This window comes from Lolium perenne, chromosome 3, assembly GCF_019359855.2.
Source record: "Lolium perenne isolate Kyuss_39 chromosome 3, Kyuss_2.0, whole genome shotgun sequence".
Classification (NCBI taxonomy): domain Eukaryota; kingdom Viridiplantae; phylum Streptophyta; class Magnoliopsida; order Poales; family Poaceae; genus Lolium; species Lolium perenne.
Window position 1 is genome coordinate 8832460 of NC_067246.2, and position 20246 is coordinate 8852705.

General features: G+C 46.9%; 1 protein-coding gene across 1 annotated transcript; it reads right to left on the reverse strand.

Moving 5' to 3' along the window:
* Positions 1–367: 367 nt before the first annotated feature.
* LOC139837783 (uncharacterized) lies at positions 368–13265 on the reverse strand. Its single transcript, XM_071827052.1, has 3 exons — positions 12798–13265; positions 1072–1255; positions 368–912 (listed from the first exon to the last, which is right to left on the reverse strand). The coding sequence occupies exons 1-3, from the start codon at positions 13263–13265 to the stop codon at positions 368–370; spliced, it is 1197 nt and encodes a 398-aa protein (XP_071683153.1).
* Between the last annotated feature and the right edge of the window lie 6981 nt (positions 13266–20246).

Here is a 20246-nt window from a genome sequence, read left to right on the forward strand (position 1 = left end):
ACAGCTTACTTTTTCTCAACTAATAGATAAAAGCAAAAGTACCTTAGGTATAAACTATTAGTGGTCTAAGTTATGGGCAAACAGTGTAAGGCAATGACGGATTAACCCATTTGATATCGCTAAAGTCTAAGCCCATTAGTAAAGGGTTGAGCAAAATAATTATGGAATATCTATCCCTTCCCAACTTATCATTAAGTCTGCGCGTTAGAGGAAGAGTGCAAAGTTTTAAACCTTCAAAGACAGAAAATCCAATAGTCATCCCAAACTAACAATGTCAATCATATAAATGTAAGCACGTGCGGATGCACGGGTTGATGACTAGTGATCATAATTAATATATATATAATAAAAGCTGCTACTATTATTACTAAGCCACTAGCTCTGAGGGAAAGACCCAGGTTAGCTCCTTTGTGTGGCAGTTCCTCAGTGTCCACCAGTAGTCTTGGATCTCCCTCGGGGGGCTTATAGTCTTGGATCTCATATCAAATACATCATCAGTGTCAATGAAATAAACAACATCCTCTTGTATCTCCTTGCTGCAAGCAGCAGAGACGGACTTGCAGAACGGTCTGCTGATGAAAAGTGCCTGGCCGCCTAGACCACCCTTCACTGGCTCCCACTTGGCCGAGTTCATGTTGGCCTCGAAAATCTCTACCTTGTGAGTAAACTCAAGCTCCTCGTCAGGGTCAGCCAACTCTATCACTTGTCGCCTCACCATGAGCAGCTTTCCACGTGACTCGATCAAGTACCACATGATATTGATGTCATCATCCATACTTTTGACCGCTCCATGAGTACTATCGTCTTCGGTCATCTTCGTCAAGTCATATTTGTATTGGTCATTCTCACTCTCGTCGTCGTCGTCATCCTCATGGTTCTTGTACTCACCCTCACAATCACTGGTATCATCATCTTCGTCGTGATCATTATCACCATTTGGAGCAGCAAGAACATCATCATCATCATCGTTGTTGTCTTCATCCTCCTCCTCCTCCTCCTCATCATCATCATCATCATCATCATCATCATCAACAATGTCATCATCATAGTCTTCCTCCTCGCTCCACACACCAAAATCCCCGATGACACACTTGCCACCGGTAACAATGGGCACATCGTTATCATCAGAGGCAATGTCAAGGTAGACAAGATCCTCGTCAAGGGTGATCCCGTAGAGCCTGTCTCCAAGGAATGCGACATCGATGATATTGATAAGGGGATCTGCATGCTGCTTGGGAAACCACACACCCTTCCACTGGTGGAAAAACAGGCTTCGGGTGAGCCCCATAAGTCGCGATGCTGCAGGAACCGCGACTAATGGTACCTTTAGTCGCGGTTCGGGAGGCGAACCGCGACCAAAGGCCTGGGCCCAGGGCGCTCGGTGGCCAGCCGGTGCACGTGGGGGTCTTTAGTCGCGGTTGGCCAGGCCAACCGCGACTAAAGGTGCCCGAAGGCCTTTAGTCGCGGTTGGCCAGGCCAACCGGGACTAAAGCCCCTCCCCTATATATACCCATCCAGCAGCCAACACTTAGCCATTTGGTGCCATTCTCTTCACAAGCTTCACAAGTGGGTGTTAGGTTTGCTTTTGGTTCCTCTTATGCACATAAGGTGTTTGATGAAATGCCCCAAGAGCATGAAACAAACATGATATGAAGTGTTGGAGCCACACTTGAGCTTTCTCATTTATTTTTTCCTCCTCGATCGCGGTTAGCAACTTGAACCTTTGATGTGTCGTTGATAAAATGTGCATGTGTGTGTAGTTCATTGTTTAATTTATATTGTTTGTAGCTAGTTAGTTTAACAAATGCATGATGGTTAATTATATATTTTATATTATAATAATGCAGATGAATCGACAATGGATGTACGGTAACCGACTCTCCGGCGAGTTCAGTGCGGGTTTGAAAGATTTCCTCGTAGTGGCTAATGCGAACAAGCAGGGGGGTTTTGTTATCTGTCCATGTGTTAAATGTAAGAATCGGAATGGTTACTCTTCCTCAAGAGATGTTCACATGCACCTGCTTCGGCACGGTTTCATGCCAAGCTATAATTGTTGGACCAAGCATGGAGAAAGAGGGGTTATAATGGAAGAAGATGAAGAAGGGGATGATTTCATCGATGAAAGCTATCTTGCTCATTTCGGTGATACTTTCATGGAGGATGCTGAAGGTGAAGGGGAAGGTGAAGGGGAAGGTGAAGAAGAGGCACGTGATGATGATCCCGTTGATGATCTTGGTCGGACCATTGCTGATGCACGGAGACGCTGCGAAACTGAAAAAGAGAGGGAGAATTTGGATCGCATGTTAGAGGATCACAGAAGGCGCTGTACCGGATGCGATGATGGTCTGAAAAAGCTGGGCTGCACACTGGATTTGTCGAGATGGAAGGCACAGGCAGGTGTAGCTGACTCGGCATTTGAAAACTTGCTGAAAATGTTGAAGAATATGTTTCCAAAGAATAACGAGTTGCCCGCCACTACGTACGAAGCAAAGAAGGTTGTCCGCCCTCTAGGTTTAGAGGTTACGAAGATACATGCATGCATCAACGATCGCATCCTCTACCGCGGTGAATACGAGAATTTGAATGAATGCCGGTATGCACTGCATTGCGTTATAAGATCAGAGGCGATGACCCTGGTGACGATGTTGAGGGCCAGAAACCCAGGAAGAGGGTTCCCGCCAAGGTGATGTGGTATGCTCCTATAATACCACGGTTGAAACGTCTGTTCAGGAACAAAGAGCATGCCAAGTTGTTGCGATGGCACAAAGAGGACCGTAAGTCGGACGGGAGTTGAGACACCCCGCGGATGCAACGCAATGGAGAAAGATCGACAGAGAGTTCAAAGATTTTGCAGGTGACGCAAGGAACATAAGATTTGGTCTAAGTACGGATGGCATGAATCCTTTTGGCGAGCAGAGCTCCAGCCATAGTACACGGCCCGTGACTCTATGCATCTACAACCTTCCTCCTTGGTTGTGCATGAAGCGGAAGTTCATTATGATGCCGTGCTCATCCAAGGTCCGAAGCAACCCGGCAACGATATCGATGTGTACCTAAGGCCATTAGTTGATGAACTTTTACAGCTGTGGGGCAGACCTGGTGTCCGTGTGTGGGATGAGCACAAAGAAGAGGAATTTGACCTACGAGCGTTGCTTTTCGTAACCATCAACGATTGGCCTGCTCTTAGTAACCTTTCGGGACTGTCAAATAAGGGATACAATGCATGCACGCACCGCTTACATGAGACCGAAAGTGTACATTTGCCAAATTGTAAGAAGAACGTGTACCTTGGGCATCGTCGATTTCTTCCGAAAGGTCATCCAAGAAGAAAGAAAGGCAAGCATTACAACGGCAAGGCAGATCACCGGCGAAGCCTGCGGAACACACCGGTGCCGAGGTATTTGATATGGTCAAGGGTTTGAAAGTCATCTTTGGAAAGGGTCTGGCGGACAATCGGTTCCGAAGGGAGCCGACGGCACGTAGCCATGTGGAAGAAGAAATATATATTCGGGAGCTAGAATATTGGAAAGTCCTAGAAGTCCGCTCTGCAATCGACGTGATGCACGTTACGAAGAATATTTGCGTGAACATCCTAAGCTTCTTGGGCGTGTATGGGAAGTCAAATGATACAAAGGAAGCACGCAGACCAGCAAAGTTTGAAAGACCACGATGACCGGCATCCGGAACGGTTTCAAGGTCGTGCCAGCTACGCTCGACCAAAGAAGAGAAGGTCATCTTTTTGAATGCCTCGAGCAAGATGAAGGTCCCGTCAGGATTCTCGTCCAATATAAAGGGAATAATTAACATGGCGGAGAAAAAGTTCCAAAACCTGAAGTCTCACGACCGCCACGTGATTATGACGCAATTGCTTCCGATTGCTTTGAGGGGCTCCTGCCGGAAAATGTTCGAGTAGCCATTGTGAAGCTATGTGCATTCCTCAATGCAATCTCTCGAGAAGGTAATCAATCCAGAAGTTCTACCACGGTTACGTAACGATGTGATCCAATGTCTTGTCGCTTTCGAGTTGGTGTTCCCGCCATCCTTCTTCAATATTATGACGCACCTCCTGGTTCACCTAGTCGATGAGATTTCCATTCTCGGTCCCGTATTTCTACACAATATGTTCCCCTTCGAGAGGTTCATGGGAGTATTAAAGAAATATGTTCGTAACCGTGCTAGGCCGAAGGAAGCATCGCCAAGGGCTATGGAAATGAGGAGGTAATTGAGTTTTGTGTTGACTTTGTTCCCGACCTTAAGCCGATTGGTCTTCCTCAATCGCGGCACGAGGGGAGACTAAGTGGAAAAGGCACGATCGGAAGGAAATCAATGATATGTATGGACGGCCATTCTCTCGATCGAAGCACACCACACAAGCTTCGAGCAATTCCAGCTTGGTGTCTCCGTACTTTGAGAAACACAAGAATATTTTACGCTCGGACAACCCTGGGAAGCCCGAATCCTGGATTAGGAAGGCCCACATGGAGACTTTCGGCTTGGTTGAGAAAACATTTAATGAGTGACAATAAGGTTGTAGATCAGCTGTACATGTTGGCCAAGACACCATCTTCGACTATAACGACTTTCCAAGGGTACTTCTAGATAAATGGGAATACATTTTACACGATCGCCCAAGATAAAAAGAGCACCAACCAAAACAGTGGTGTCCGCTTTGATGCAGCAACCGAGAATGGGCAAAAGGTCACATATTATGGTTACATAGAGGAGATATGGGAACTTGACTATGGACCCTCCTTTAGGGTCCCTTTGTTCCGTGCAAATGGTTCAAGCTAACAGAGGTGGGGTAAAGGTGGACCAGCAATACGGAATGACAATGGTGGATTTCAACAATCTTGGTTACCTTGACGAACCATTCGTCCTAGCGAAAGATGTCGCTCAGGTTTTCTATGTGAAGGACATGAGTAGCAAACCGAGGAAACGGAAAGATAAGAAAACGATCGGTACATCATGCGATGATTCAAAGCGCCACATTGTTCTTTCAGTGGAAAAGAAACATCGTGGGAGTGGAGGACAAGACAGACATGTCGAAAGATTATAATATGTTTGCTGAAATTCCGCCCTTCAAAGTGAACACCGACCCAAGCATTAAGTTAAATGATGAGGATGCTCCATGGATACGGCACAATCGTAAGCAGCGGGGACACAAGGGAAGAAATGATGTGTAATAATTTATTGTACCAAACTTTGTTGAATGAATCATGTGAATTATATTACCCGTGATGTGTTTGGTGTCCATTTTCGAATGATTCAATTGACTCGAGATAGCACTGATGATACATGAAATTTGGAGTGACTAAGTCATACTCCTGCATACATGAAATTTGGAGTGACTAAGTCATACTCCTGCATATAGGAAATTTGGAGTGACTAAGTCATACTCCCGCATACATGAAATTTGGAGTGACTAAGTCATACTCCCGCATATAGGAAATTTGGAGTGACTAAGTCATACTCCCGCATACATGAAATTTGGAGTGATTTAGTCATACTCCCGCCTAGGCGTATAATATGCATACTCGTAGTCTTCATAGCCGCCGCCGTTGTACCGGTAGTCGTCGCCTTCTAAGTTGCCGGCGTCGTGCCGTCGCCGTCGTCGCTGTCGTCGGGCGGCGCTCGTGGCTCGAATCGAGGGTAGCGCAGGCGGGGATATCGCCGGCCGTGATGTAGTCCATGACGCTCTGCAGAGTTCGGCCGTACCACCATAGCCGACGGCCGGCCTCGTGGAAGTTTCCGTGAGGCGGACCGTCCTCCTCATACTGGCGAGCGCCCTCTCACGCCGATTGATGAAGAAGGCGTCCCAAGTATGCTGGTTATCGGGATGCCGGCGGGGATTCATCACCTGCTCCGGCGTGAGGTCGAGGTAGTAGTGGTTCGTGATGGCCGCCTCGGCGCGCAAAGCACACGAGGGACGGGAGGGACCGGCACGCCGCCGGCGCTTAGGCTCCCGGCCGGCGAGACGCGCGGTAGCCCGGAGGGCAAGGGTAGTTCGAGGCGCAAAGCTCCTCCACCTGCTGGTAGGTTAGAGTGGGTGCGGTGGAAGCCATGAGAGAGTGATGAGAGATTGTAGAGATGTGATGCTGGCCAAGGCGGGCTACCTATATGTAGTGACAAATGGCGGGAAAAATGGGAGCGGGAAGACAGGAGGCGGGAAGAAAGAGGCGGGAGAAAGTGGCGGGAAGAAATTGGCGGGAAAAAATTGGCGGGAAGAAAGAGGCCTAAGAAATTGGCGGGAAACAATTGGCGGGAAGAAAGAGGCGGGAAGACGGGGAAGAAATGGCGGGAAGACGAGGAGGGAAGAGGGGTCGGCGGAAAGAGGCGGGAAGAGGGGCCAACGAACTTTTGAATTGAATTAGTTTTATTTTTATGAATTTTTGATAATTTGTATTTTTAAAATTTTAAATTGAATTAGTTTTATTTTTCTGAATTTTTTGATATATTATTTGTATTTTTAAGATTTTGAATTGAATTAGTTTTATTTTTATGAATTTTTTGATATATTATTTGTATTTTTAAGATTTTGAATTGAATTAGTTTTATTTTTATGAATTTTTTGATATATTATATGTATTTTAAACATTTTGAATTGAATTAGTTTTATTTTTCTTAATTTTTTGATATATTATTTGTATTTTTAACATATTGAAAAGAATTAGTTTTATTTGAATTAGTTTTATTTTTCTGAAATTTTTTGATATATTATTTGTATTTTTAAGATTTTTAAATGAATTAGTTTTATTTTTCTAATTTTTTTGATATATTATTTGTATTTTTCACATTTAGAAATGAATTAGTTTTATTTTTCTGAATTTTTTGATATATTATTTGTATTTTTAAGATTTTTAAATGAATTAGTTTTATTTTTCTAATTTTTTTGATATATTATTTGTATTTTTCACATTTAGAAATGAATTAGTTTTATTTTTCTAAATTTGTTGATATATTATTTTGTATTTTTCACATTTAGAAATGAATTAGTTTTGTTTTTCTAAATTTGTTGATATATTATTTATATTTTTCACATTTAGAAATGAATTAGTTTTATTTTTCTAAATTTGTTGATATATTATTTTGTATTTATAACATTTACAAATAGGAAAAATTTCGAAATAGGCCTTTAGTCGCGGTTGGCCTGGCCAACCGCGACTAAAGCTCATTTCCGCGGCAACCCAAAAAAGGGCCAAAAAATGGGATTTAGTCGCGGTGGGCCAACCCACCCGCCACTAAATCGCCTCCCTTTAAATACCCGCGCCGCCCCGCGGGCGCAACAGTTCTTCTTCCTCGCCCGCTCTCGTCGCTCGCCGCGCTCGATCTTCTCCGCCGCCAGGCTGCCCGCCGACCATCGCCCGCCGTCCTCGATCCTCGTCGTCGCCGACCGTCGCCGCGCTCGATCCTCGTCGCCGCCGCGCGCTCCTCGTCGTCGCCGCGCGCGCGCAGCCGGCTGCCGCGCGCCCGCCGCCGCCACAGAGATCGCCGCCGCCCGAGACGACGAGAGAGCGTAAGGACTCGTCTCGAATCGCCGCCGCCGCGCCGTGCCGCCGTCTCGATCGCCGCCGCCGGCCGTGTGCCCTCGCCGCGCCGCCAGCCGTGTGTGTGCAGAGAACGGAGAGAACGAGAGAGTGAGGAGAGAGAGAAAGGGCCAGGGGCGCCTAGCCGTCCCACTTTTTTTTTTTGTTTTTTTTTAATTTGTAACTAAGTACTTAACAAAAAAATACTTAACAAAAAATAGTACTTAAAAATTAAAACTTCAAAATTTGTAACTTACAAATTGTAACTTAAATGAAAAATAGTTTTAAGTAATTTGTAACTTCAAATTTTTATTCAACTTAAAAATATTGTAACTTTAAATGAAAAATAGTTTTAAGTATATTGCAACTTAAAAATAGTGTAAAATTTAAGTTTAAAGTTTGTGTAAAAGAAGAACTACAATTTGACTTAAAAAAAATTGTGTAAAAAGAACTAAATTTTAACTAAGTCAAATTTATGAAAAATCCCGTGCTCGTCGACTTTTCTTCCCCGTACGTCCTCCTTCCCCACCGACGGCGCCCACCTCGGCATGGGAACGCGCTTCCGCGGTGACCAGCTACCACCGCGCGTATACGGAGGGGGCCGGCAGCGCTCGTCGCCCCCTCCGTATACGCGCGGTGTTTTTTTTGGGATCGAGAGGGGGCGGCGAGGGTTATGTGTCGTCGGCACCGCCACCGCCGCGCCCTTTCGCCACCGCCACGCGGTCATTGCGAGGTCGATCGTCCGCATATAACACGCGTCCCCCCTCTCGCCTCCCGCTCGTCGCCCTCTCTGTTTAATTATATGTAGAAGAGATGTGATAATGCATATACACAATTAATTTGTTTTTACTACATGTTTTCAGATCGACATATGGCGGACGATAGAGCTGACCCGATTCTGGACAACTATGATCCGGACGCTGAAGACCATATGTTCGGCATCATAAAAGGCGATATTCCATATGTGCCGACCGGAGAAGAAGAAGATGATATCTCTTCTTATCTGAACCTTGAGTGTGAAGATGAAGGGCGCCGTCAGCAAGCAGATGATGCCGAAGAAACGTCGATAAACGACGATCTTCAATTGGAAGTAGCAACCACCTCCGGCGCCGAGGTATATATATATACATATTGAGCGTCTGGTGATACAAACTAACTGATTTGAATAAATGTGTGTGTACTAACGCGCGCGACTCTCTTTCTTATTTTAGCCCTCGGCCGGATCGTCGAAAAAATCGAGTACGTCGTCAAAGCGTGGCGCAACCAAGACGATGAAACCAGGAGAAACATGCACCATCGATGTTGTCGACGAAGCAACCGGCAGGCCGCTGGAGCCCAGCAAGAACGCCACCAAGTTTGTCAGCCAATGCGGAGCCGTTGTTAGAGACAACGTCTCGATCACCCGCCAGGAGTGGAATGAGCCAAAGAAGGCACGTGTTGGTTTCACTTTTGTCGATAAGAGAGAAAAAAAAGATTGCTTCAACAAGCTTATGGAACATTTCGTTCTACCTCCGAATACCGCAAATACGATGAGGAGGGTAACAAGATTGCGGAAAACAAGAAGAGGCGCAAGCTAGTCAAACAGTTCGCTCTTTCTAGGATGGCCAACGCATTCCGGAAATACAAGCAAAATCTAGCCCATGACTTTGTCAACCAGGGCAAGACTCCGGATTTCAAAGGACAATATGAGAAACTGCAACATGATTGGCCAGAATTTGTGAAGCAAAAGAAATCGGAGCAGTTCCTTGAACTATCGAAAAAAATAAGGAAAATGCGGCCAAGAAGGAGTACAATCATAAAATGGGGCCAGGAGGGTATCGCTTTTGGCAGCCTAAGTGGGAGAAGATGGAGAACGAGCTGAGGGCGCGAGGAATCCGTCCAGGTACGGAGGGATGGGACCCAAGGGCCAAAAGCTGGTGGTACGGGCATGGGGGATCGCTGAACCCGGAGACAGGGAGTGTGTTTACCAGGGCAAAATAATTACACCCACCAAAAAGCTTATTGAGGCAATGAGGAGGCTCAAGAGGGGAGGATCAGGTTCAACAGAGAGAACGACGCCCGACAAAAGCCCTCGGGAATCCCGAACACGGAGGACGTATACGAGGCATGGGGCCCATTCCGTGGAAAGTAGGGTTCCCAGCACGATGACCCGTACGGTTACGAAGCCGTAAGAGAAAGATGGATCGGGATGCGATGTTGTGGCGAAGTTGGTAACGGAAATGGATGTGATGAAGAAAACCGTGAGTGTACTAGTCGCCGAAAGAGATGCAGCTCGGGCGCAAGATGCTGAAGATCATCCAATGGATCTCGGAAGCCAGCAGCGGAGAAGAAGCAGCGTGGCTTCCACGGAGGCCTCACCGGCTGGTGCACCGACGATAGAAATTATCGCACCGGAGCCTCGGTGGTCGAAATTACTGCACCGGAGCCTCCTCGCTACCCCGTGGACGATATAAAGGAGATGAAAGCATGTCATCTCAGTATTATCCTATCGGGAACATGTCCATGAAGGTAGCCATCGGCAGTGCTTTACCACTGGAGCACTCCACCACAACAACCCCATTCAAGATGGCTATGCTCGTGTGACGGTGGAGGAGATAGTCCAAGGGTTTGAGGACCTGGACATTGACATTGCTACACCTGAAGGGGTGAAAAGACTTGGAGATGTCAAGCGCCAGTTCATTCTATGGCAGAAGAAGTTTATCAAGTTTCAAGGCGAGGCGCCAACAAGTCCACCCCCGTACGGTGGTGGTGGTGGCGGTGGCGGTGACGGTGGCGGTGGCGGTGGCGGTGACGGTGGCGGTGGCGGTGACGGTGGCGGTGGTGCTTCACCTAATACACCTCATTCACGTCAGCCGACGCCGCCCCCCAGTCCTCGTCCGGCGGGTGATCGACACCGGTACCGCCCCAATCCACCTCCGGCGAAGAAGCGAAGCAGTCTGGGTTATTAACCCGGACCCTTATGTACCTAAGAAAACAAAGATACCAGAGCCATCACTGAAGCCTCTCATCCCGAGGCCTTGGGAACTTAGTGTCGAGGAAAATGCAGCGGCCGTGGCTGCTCAGCATGAGAAATGGAAGGAGGAGTGCAAGAAGAAAAGAGAGGGCGAGCCCAAGCCAGTATTTTCTGATGAGCAAAAGAAGTGGGCTATGTCATTTTTGAACACACCGTCCCAAGCCGCGAAGAATCTGCCTGACGACTATTTACGTGAACTTCGTAGGCAAGCACTCGAGTTCAAGAGGAACAAAGAGTTGGCGGAGAAGAAAGCCTTGGAGGACGAGGCCGAGAAAAAATTAGAAAGGGGGAAAGAAGTTGCCCAGCTCGGGGAACAAAGTAAACAATCGATCGCCCCGCTCATAGTGCAAGCCGCCGGTCCGGATGCCCCCGATATCATAGCAGCTGCGGCAGCACATGGATTGACTGTAACGAGTGCCAGAGAACAAGCGGCCGAGTTAGGTATCACTCTTCGTGCACTGTTAGGCCTTGATGAGGCGCCAATGAAGGACGTAGTATTTACATATGTGAAGAATGGCCCTCTCATCGAGCCTGCGCAGGAAGAGGATCTACCTCGACAAATGAAAGGTCTGCTAAATTGGTACAAGGGTTACATAAAACATAAAAACGCCAAAGACTATATCTATGCGGAAGTTAAATATGAGCATCACTTCAAACATTACTGGGTACAAATTCCTCTGAGTGAATTGTTCCAGCTGTTCAATCTGCGCGACCTCGACAAATCTATCATCAGTTGCTACGTTCTGTAAGTGATTTATTAATTTCTACCCCATCTCGTTCATTGCCGGCCTGCACTATATATATATATATATATTGTCCTAACTATCTTGTTGTGTACGCTATATATTATGCAGAATGAAGAAGCGGGAAATGCGAATAAGGAACATCCATGATGTTGGGTTCATTGACCCACACATCGTTAATTCACATGTGTTAGAACACCACCCCGCCGACGTGGAGGATGACTGTGGCGGTTTATTAGAAAACAGCAAGCAGAAAAGTGATATTCTATTTCCTTACCATTTTGGGTGAGTGTTTCTGTCTTGAGCACATTCTCTTTTGTTTACTCCATGCATGGTATGTGGCTAATCGATGAGTTATGCATGATTGTGCATGTATCGTGTCCGCATGAGTTCCACTCGGATTCTTATGGTAATTCAAGTTCAGACCTCCTCAGTTCTCGTCCACGACTCTCTGAATATGGATCCGGCGCTTTGGGCCGACATGAGAAAAATGATGCAAAAGTAATTATTTTCATTCATTTGCGCTCTATATCGATCGGCCTATTTCGTTCATCATTTCCTAATATCAAGTAACTAATTAATAACTCTCTTGTTTATTTAATTTTCTTTGCCTCGTAGGGTTTGGAGACGGTTCGTAGATACCAAGGTCGGTGAATTCAAAAAGAGCTACATTTTAAAATGGCAGTGCGGACGATCGGGGATATTCAGCCACCGGGACCAATCTATGTGGATACTATGTTTGTGAGAGGATCCGGAGATACTGCAATGAGCGGGACCAGAAGTGTGAGAACAACATCCTGAGGAATAACCTCCGGAAGACGCTTAGTCCAGAAGCTCGCTTCCGACCACTTCAAGAGGAACTAGCTGGATGGTTGGCGAGGGAAGTCATCGATCCTAGAGGAGAACACTATTACGATGACGTAGAACTTTATATGCACCAGAATTTGTAACTAACTTGTTCAAAATTGAATATGGTCATCCAATATTGAATATATATTGTATATGGTTATCCGATATTGAATATATATTGTATATTCCTCTTGAATTCTTTTTGGTTCTAATTTCAAATTTGTTTGAAATTGTACATTCATATGCATGTATGTAGTACCGTAGAATATGTGATACTCCTTCAAAATTAAAACCCAAAAGAAATAAAATAATACAAATTAAAAAGAAACCAGATTTAGGGGGAGGGGGGGCTAAACCCTAAACCCTGCGGAGGCCTTTAGTCGCGGTTAGCCAGAAGAACCGCGACTAAAGGTCCTCCGCTTCGCGCCGCCATGCGGCCCACGTGGACGGGCCTTTAGTCGCGGTTCGTAAGGAACCGCGACTAAAGGGGGGGGGCCTTTAGTCGCGCTACTTTGGTCGCGGTTGCGCCACCGCGACTAATGGCAGTTGCCAACCGCGACCAAAGCCCCTTTTTCCACCAGTGTTCCCACGACGGGTTAAGATGATGTGGCAGCTATAGTGGTTGGTCATAAGAGCGATGATGTCATCCGGGGTCGATCGCATGAGCACCTTGCGGATCTCGAAAAGCTCAAAAACATGGCCGATGGCAGCGTCTAGCTCGGGGAGCGACAATGTCGTGCCAGAAAACTCGTTGTGCAAGAGGTACGTGCACTTGTGCTTGTTCTTCACGTCCTGGCAGTCGACGGCGATCCAGCCGTCGGTAGATCCAATGCACCTCATGTTCTCGGGGAAGGAGGAAAAGCATCGATGAATAAGGGCACTGTCGTTGGTAGAGCAGCTTGCAGTCTCGGGGAAGGAGACGAGGTGGCGCAGAATACGGTCGGAGGGGTTCAAGAACCCACCAGCCGGATGCATGATCCATGGCAGCTGCCGCGGAGGAGGACGAGCGGCCGAGCGCCAGGAACGGGACACGGCTTGGAAGCGAGTGCGGTCGGCGGGGTAGAAGACACGGGCGAAGATCAGGGCTAGGACGTCCACTGGAAGTTCAGGACACGGCCGCTCCATTGATTCATCCATGGTACGCCACTTCACGCACGCAGGCTGCCGACGCGATTCGCTGCTGGCCTGCTCTTGGCCGAGAGAAACAACCACGTATAGACAGATGGATTGTTTGTTGCTGTGCTTTTGGCCCTTTGTACTGCATTATATAACGCCGGCATAATAATACACAACTAGACTTCGGCTCCGTCTCCTTGCTAGAAACGAATTTCAGCTGGGTTCGATTCGGGGAGCAGTCCAGGCTTGCTAATCGACTCGAGCACGGAAACATGGATCCTGTACGGATTACAGATCCATATGGGCCCCGATCATGTGAACTGGTCCTGACTTGCTATATCAGACATAGGTTACACGTATATGGCTTTGGAAAGTCAGCTATTCGTAGCACTTTCTTTTGGACGGGGCTTGCCTGCTCCTCATTTTTGTTCCCATCCACTATTAGAAAATCGCTTACCGCCGGCGCACCAGATAGGCCTACTGCCGGCGCCTTCGTATTCGCCGGCGACCACCTCGCCGGTGGTAAGCACTTATCGCCGGCGTCTTCTGAATCGCCGGTGGTAACTGGCCCTTACCGCCGGCGCCTTGCGAAATTCGCCAGCAGTACACGTTACTGCCGGTGCATAGCCAATTCACCGGGGGTAAGGAGAGCTATCTCGCTGGCGCTTACTCGCTCACCAGGGGTAAATGTAAAAATTCGCCAGGGGTAATATTAACAGGAGCCAAAATGAAAATCTCGAATTACACAATATATACACCAGAATTCACAGCATATACACAGAATATACAGGCAAATACCAGAATGACAGCAAGATACACATCATTAGCAAGATACACATCATTAGCAATGATACACATCATTAGAAAGTACCCAAATGTTCATAACATGCATGCATGCATCAATAACACAAGTGTAGATAGTAGCTAGTCGACCATACGGTTCAAACTTCCGGGACTCGAAGTAGCACATATTACACAAATACATATAAGTTCAGTCGACCTAGGTAAACAACAATGACATAGTAGACTAGAGAGGCGGTGGCGGCAAGAATCGTCACGACGAAGGGGATCCTCCACATCTCCCTCCTCTCTCGCGCTTGAAAGTTGGCGTATCGAGTTTCCGCCTCCTCCAAAGTGGTGTACCCCTTGCAACTGTTGCCGCTGAAACGGTGGACCTGCCTACTACAGTCTTCCCAGTCCTCGTAGATTCCGGGAGCCCTGCCGTGGTACACGACATAGTACGTCATCTATGCAAACACACACACAACAAAGAAATGTATGTTGTTAGTACATTCATAGAGAGATATATAACATATAGGTGTGCAAGGAAAAAACATGAAAAATACTTAAGTAATTTTATGACTAACATTTGCAGGAGACAAAAGTTTTTGACTCAAGTCTTCCTCGGCGGGAAGGGACGGACGCCCTCGAGCGTGTTGAATGTTCTCTCATCACATGCATCTTCTAAGCGGCCTTCGATCTCGCTATTGCTCAGTACGGCACCATAGTGGAACAAGCCACCACTATTGAGGACATCCCTCCAGAGTATTGTGCTAATGGTCCGCTGGATGGCACGGAAGTCAGCTCTCACGTTTGCATCGGTGGTGTCAGACATGTTCACGCACCTCTTCTGAAGACCAGCTGGCCATCCCTTACAATCTCCCTCATCTGTAGGATGGCAAACCAGGCCTCCATCCCATTGTCATCCATCGATTGCTTGAGGCAGGGGAAATTGGTTATGTGGTTGGACACATAGCAACCTTTAACTTTCTTCCCATGCTTGAGTTTGTCGATGACAACCTCGGCTATGAAGCCGTTGAGGGCTTTATCAAGTGTAGACCTAACGTCGGTGCAGTCTTTCCGCTTATCAGTCCCGGAGTCCAAATAAATGACCTGGGAATAATACGGGTGAAAGAGGATGAGGGTGCAGTACTTGAGTCTGCGCAAAACAGTTGGAAATAAACCATCATCCTCAGCTATTAAGGAAACTCACGAAAAAATGTAACAGAGGGTACTTTAGTAACCAAATACTTACTCGCGGAAATATGGTATGACAAAGCATTGCTTATCCTTATTTAACACCAAGAAATCCATGATATAGTTCGTAAGAAACGCATGTTCATTCTGGGTGGTAGCTGGAGTCATGTAGAAGGGGTCCATGATAGCGATGTGCAGTGTGTTCTCCATGGCGATATCGTGCGCCATGTTGTGCGATACCAGGAAGACCAAGTTTCGGTATAGCCAGTGCATGTGGAAGAGCCCGAAGATGTCTTCATACCGAATGAACATCAAGTCCGCGGGGTATGTGGTGACAAAGCCACAACCAGTGGGCACCTTGGGCATCAAAACCAGGTACGATGGATTTGAATCTCCAAGAAGTAGCCGCTCCTTGGTTAGAACAACATCATGCACGCTCCTCAGTTCCGGCGTCAGCTGGTTGACAATGTGTGCCGGTAGCATTGGCCGGAAATGCATGATTCCACGCTTGCTGACAGACTCTGGGGAAGTGTCCGTGCAACAAGACTTGGTAGATCACATCTACTGGTTTTACAAGGGGCTCGTGGGGGTGGTTGGGGAAGAGAGGGCCTTCTCCCTCGCTCCCAACCTGTGGCCGACAGAGGCAAGGATCTCCGAGTGGGACAATGCGGAGCTTGAACTCACCTTCACGGCTGAGGAGCTGGATGTGGTGCTCGCAAGCATGAAGCTGGACTCTGATCCGGGTCAGGACGGCTTGCCGGTGGCCTTCTTCAAGAATTTTTGGGAAATTCTTAAGGGACCCATACTTGCTATCCTAAACGACTTCGCTCTAGGGAGAGTGGACATTGCGCGGCTAAACTATGGCATTATTTCGCTCATTCCGAAGGTCAGAGGGGCAGATTCCATCAAACAATACCGATCTATTACCCTTATTAACGTCATTTTCAAGTTTATCGCGAAGGCTCTTTTGCGGCTAGATTGACCCCGTGTGGTGACCCTGCATACCACTGCATGTTGTAGTATGCCAGTCATTGACATAACATGTGCGAAGTACCAATCCGCAAATATTACATCCCTCAGAGTAGTACAACAGAAGCATAGCTGGTCTTTATTTCAGTCACTAAATATTACAAGCCAAATATATACATCAGATTGGAGCTCCTCCTGGGGCCGTAGAGGATAACTCCTAGGTTCTAGGTGAACCCTACTTATCTTATACAATATAGGTCTGAGCAGGCTTAAAATTATTCTACTCGAGCAGCTAAATACTATAGAGTTCGTATTGCTCGATTACTACTACTACTCTAGTTGCTTAAGCTTGTTATCCTTCTGGAACCTTCCCGGTTCCGTACACTATCAGGTAGTCAACCCCCTCTACACCTCCAGAGAGGTCTGGTTCTTCATAGCAGATCCCATCTGCTCCATCTTGTTCTTCATTGGCCTCCTCCAGGTGATTCAGACAATCTAAGCATGGGATTATAAGAGGTATGAGTACGAGCGTACTCAACAAGTTCATTATAGGAAAGAGGTGTTTAATGCACTAGCTATAGCATTAGACCAGAAAGTCTAATACCAATGCTTGTTTTTATAAACATTTCTTCAAAAGGTTGCTTTTATTCTGAAGAGCTATGTCCGTCAGCCTTCACCGGGTGTCTAGAACTTCATGGAGTTCCTTTCCGGCCGCGTTCGCAGTTCCAAAACCCGGAACAGGGAGTGACAGGTCACGATTCATTACACTCTGCAGAGGTGTGTTGCTTTACCCATAAGTGATCTTAACCTTTGAAACATCCCAAGTTTTCAAGCAATGAATAAAATAGAATTCCATTATTCAAATTTTGGAACCAACAAAAACTTTTATAGAATTAATATGTGTGCATAGTGTTAATGCATGATTCTTGTGTTATTGCCATGATGAGTGTTTGAAATACTTGACTTTGGGGCTACAACCCTAAACAATGCCAAATGAAATCAAAGAGAAGCAAAGAAAAAAAAAGAAAAATGCAAATAAACCTCACATATGTGCTTATGGCTATTTTTGCCAAATCTTAACCTAGGCCATTTTGACTTGTGCCAATGGTTTGGAAATGTTACTAAACACTTAAGAACCACTTTGGAATCAAAGAAATGCAAAGAAAATCAAAAGAAATAACAAAACCAAGTCACATGTGATAATGGTCAAAAGTGACAATTATAGCAGGGTACCCACTTTGAGCCCCTGCACTAAGAAATTTTTAAACTAAACTCTCTCAACTCTTTGCACCTCATCCAAGTACTCATCAAGGTGAACCAAATGGTAAAGACCAACGTTCCAAACTCATTCTCAATTTCTTAATCTAATCAAGCAAAGTTGCCACACCAAATCAGATTCAAGATCCTACCCATTTTGGATTTTCACAAACCTGCTTCATTTTGCACATCACCACCACCAACCTGTGCCAAACATTATTTGAATCATCTCCCTAAAAGAGTTTGGCAAAATTCAAATATTTTGTTCTTGCGGCCATTTCATCGAACACTTGGTGGGCAGGAAACAAATAAAACACAAACCACTATTTCAAACAGTGCCATGGCCAAACTTTGATCTCCATTTGATCTTACCTTGTCCCTTGGTCCCCTCCAACATCTTGCCCCCACCTTGACCCCTGGACATTGCCCAATATGGCATGGCCATGTCCATGCCGGCCATGAATGGCATGGCATGATGCCAACCCTAGCATCTCCCCCCTCTAGCCATGCCCACCTTGTCCCCCTGCTCCCCCTCACTCCCCTGAACCCGCTGGTACCAGCCCTTGGTGACATAGGCATCCCAAATGGGCCTGCCGAAGATGGTACCCGGGGTTTACTGGAGGCCCAATACCCGAAGAATAAGAAGATTCGGGAGCCCAAGATTTACTAAGGAAAGATAGAGTTGTAATAGGAAGTGTTGTTTGTAATCTGGCGGGATGAGTTAGAAACCGTCCCGGACTCTGTAAACTTGTATAGCACGAATCCCTCGCTCCACCTCCTATATAAAGGGGGAGTCGAGGGACGAAGAATCAATCGAATCATTGTCTGCAAACCCTAGTTTTCATAATCGTCGAGTACTTTTCGGCTGAAACCTTCGAGATCTACTTACCCTCTACTTCCAACTAAACCCTAGCCTACAATCCATAGGCATTGACAAGTTGATACCTTGTCAATTGGCGCCGACCGTGGGGACTAGAGGCGTAAGGAGCTGATCTCGATGGCACGCTCAAGATCTTCGACATCGTCAACCGCAAGCAACACAATGGATCGAGGTAAACAGATCGCTGCTGGTCTTGTCGATTTTGTTCCTCACCCACCCTCCCGTTTGGATGCATATGCGTATCTGGCGGAGCCCATGGAGATGACGTTCGGAAGGTTCCACTTTCGCGTCGAGAAGGAAGGATCGTATCGTGTCGAGATTCCAATTTCGTCGGGATCGTCGGTGGTCGATTCCGATTTTTCAAGCTATGCATCGTCTATCGAGTCAGGAGAAGAAGAAACCTCGGCGACACGCTACGTCAGCACTAGAGCAAGAGAGAAACTCGCCAAGATCTTCAACGACATGTCGTTTGAGTCATCTGCGGACTCATATATAAGCGATGGCTCAAGCGATGTCGACAGTTACGACTTCATCGACAAATCTCTCACAGTGGGCAAGGTCTTCATCAATCTCAACGATGATGTCACCAAACCCAACGTAGATCTGAGTACAAAGTATCATCAGATTTACGCCATTGAAGATCAAGAGGAGACATCTGAGGCTTTCGACAGTTTGGGAAATCCATACGTCGATCCCTCCAATCTGCGCCAAGGCCTGGGCAACAAATACGTCGGGCCAGAGCCGCGAGATAGAGTTCAACTTTCACAAGCAGCGTGGGACAGAGCCGCAAGAGCTATGAACGGCACAGAACCAATGGCTACCACAGCCACACCAGAGGAATTGCAAGCATATCAATATAGGCTCGCACGAGCTGCCAGGGAATTGGAAAAACAGACAGCTGAGTTGAACAGGAGAAAGGAGGCAGCCTCTGCATCCAGCAGGAGAAGGGCAGATCTAAGTCGACAATCTAGAACTACGGGTGATAGCCACAGGGAGGCGCGGAACAGAGCAAGATCAAGGCTGCAACACATACCCGAAGCAGAAAGAGAGCACTTGGTCCAAAACCTCGACATGTCTTTTATGTCGATAGATACAAGAGGAAACATCATCCCTAAGACACCAGAGGCTGGGTATATGGCGACACATGCTTTTATCCTTGCATCTAAACCACCTCCTGTGTGATCCAAGGGAAACACCGTACAATATGGCGGTAGCAGGAGTTGGAGCTATGGGGACAAATGGTTTGTATCAACGCCTCCCGAAGGAGCGGCAAGGCAAAATAGTCCACGACCCGCAAAGAAGAACAGCGGCAAAGACTCGAAGGGCCAAGTGGAGCAAGAGACACAGCAGCACAAGCAAGAGTCGACGGAGCGCGGCAGAGCAGAAGGGATCATCGGCAATCTCCGGAGTTGAACGACGAAGATATGTGTGGCTTGCCATGCTTTACGAGGAGAGTCCGAAAAACTCGAGTCCCCTCAGGATTCAAGTTACCCGATAACTTCAAGAAGTTCGACGGCCTCCAAGATCCAGAGGATTGGCTAGTCGACTATCTGGAAACGGTGAAGCTCACAGGAGGAACTAGGGCAACAGCCATGCAAAGTATCCAGGTGCACTTGAGTGGAGCCGCACGATCTTGGATAAAGAAACTCGCCCCAGGATCCATCGACAGCTGGGAAAGTTTCGAGGATGTGTTCGTCAAAAACTTCAGATCCACGTGCAAAAAACCCGCGTCGTTAGAGGAGTTGAGAGCGTGTCGACAAAAGCCAGATGAGCCAATGAGGAAGTACATCCAGAGGTGGAATATCATCAAAAACTCGGCAGAAAATATATCTGACGAGAGAGCAATAGATGCGTTTGTTGCAGGAGTCAGGCGTGGAGATTTTGTCGAGGACTTGGGAAGGACCAATCCAAAGACAATA

What these genes read in the sequence shown, in the direction of transcription:
- LOC139837783 (XM_071827052.1), bottom strand. Translation starts at nt 13,265, where the DNA reads ATGGATGAATCAATGGAGCGGCCGTGTCCTGAACTTCCAGTGGACGTC. An exon ending in AGCTTTTCGAGATCCGCAAG is followed by an intron (nt 1,256 to 12,797) that starts GTGCTCATGCGA and finishes TTTTTCCACCAG; the next exon opens with TGGAAGGGTGTGTGGTTTCC. An exon ending in GTGTGTCATCGGGGATTTTG is followed by an intron (nt 913 to 1,071) that starts GTGTGTGGAGCG and finishes ATCACGACGAAG; the next exon opens with ATGATGATACCAGTGATTGT.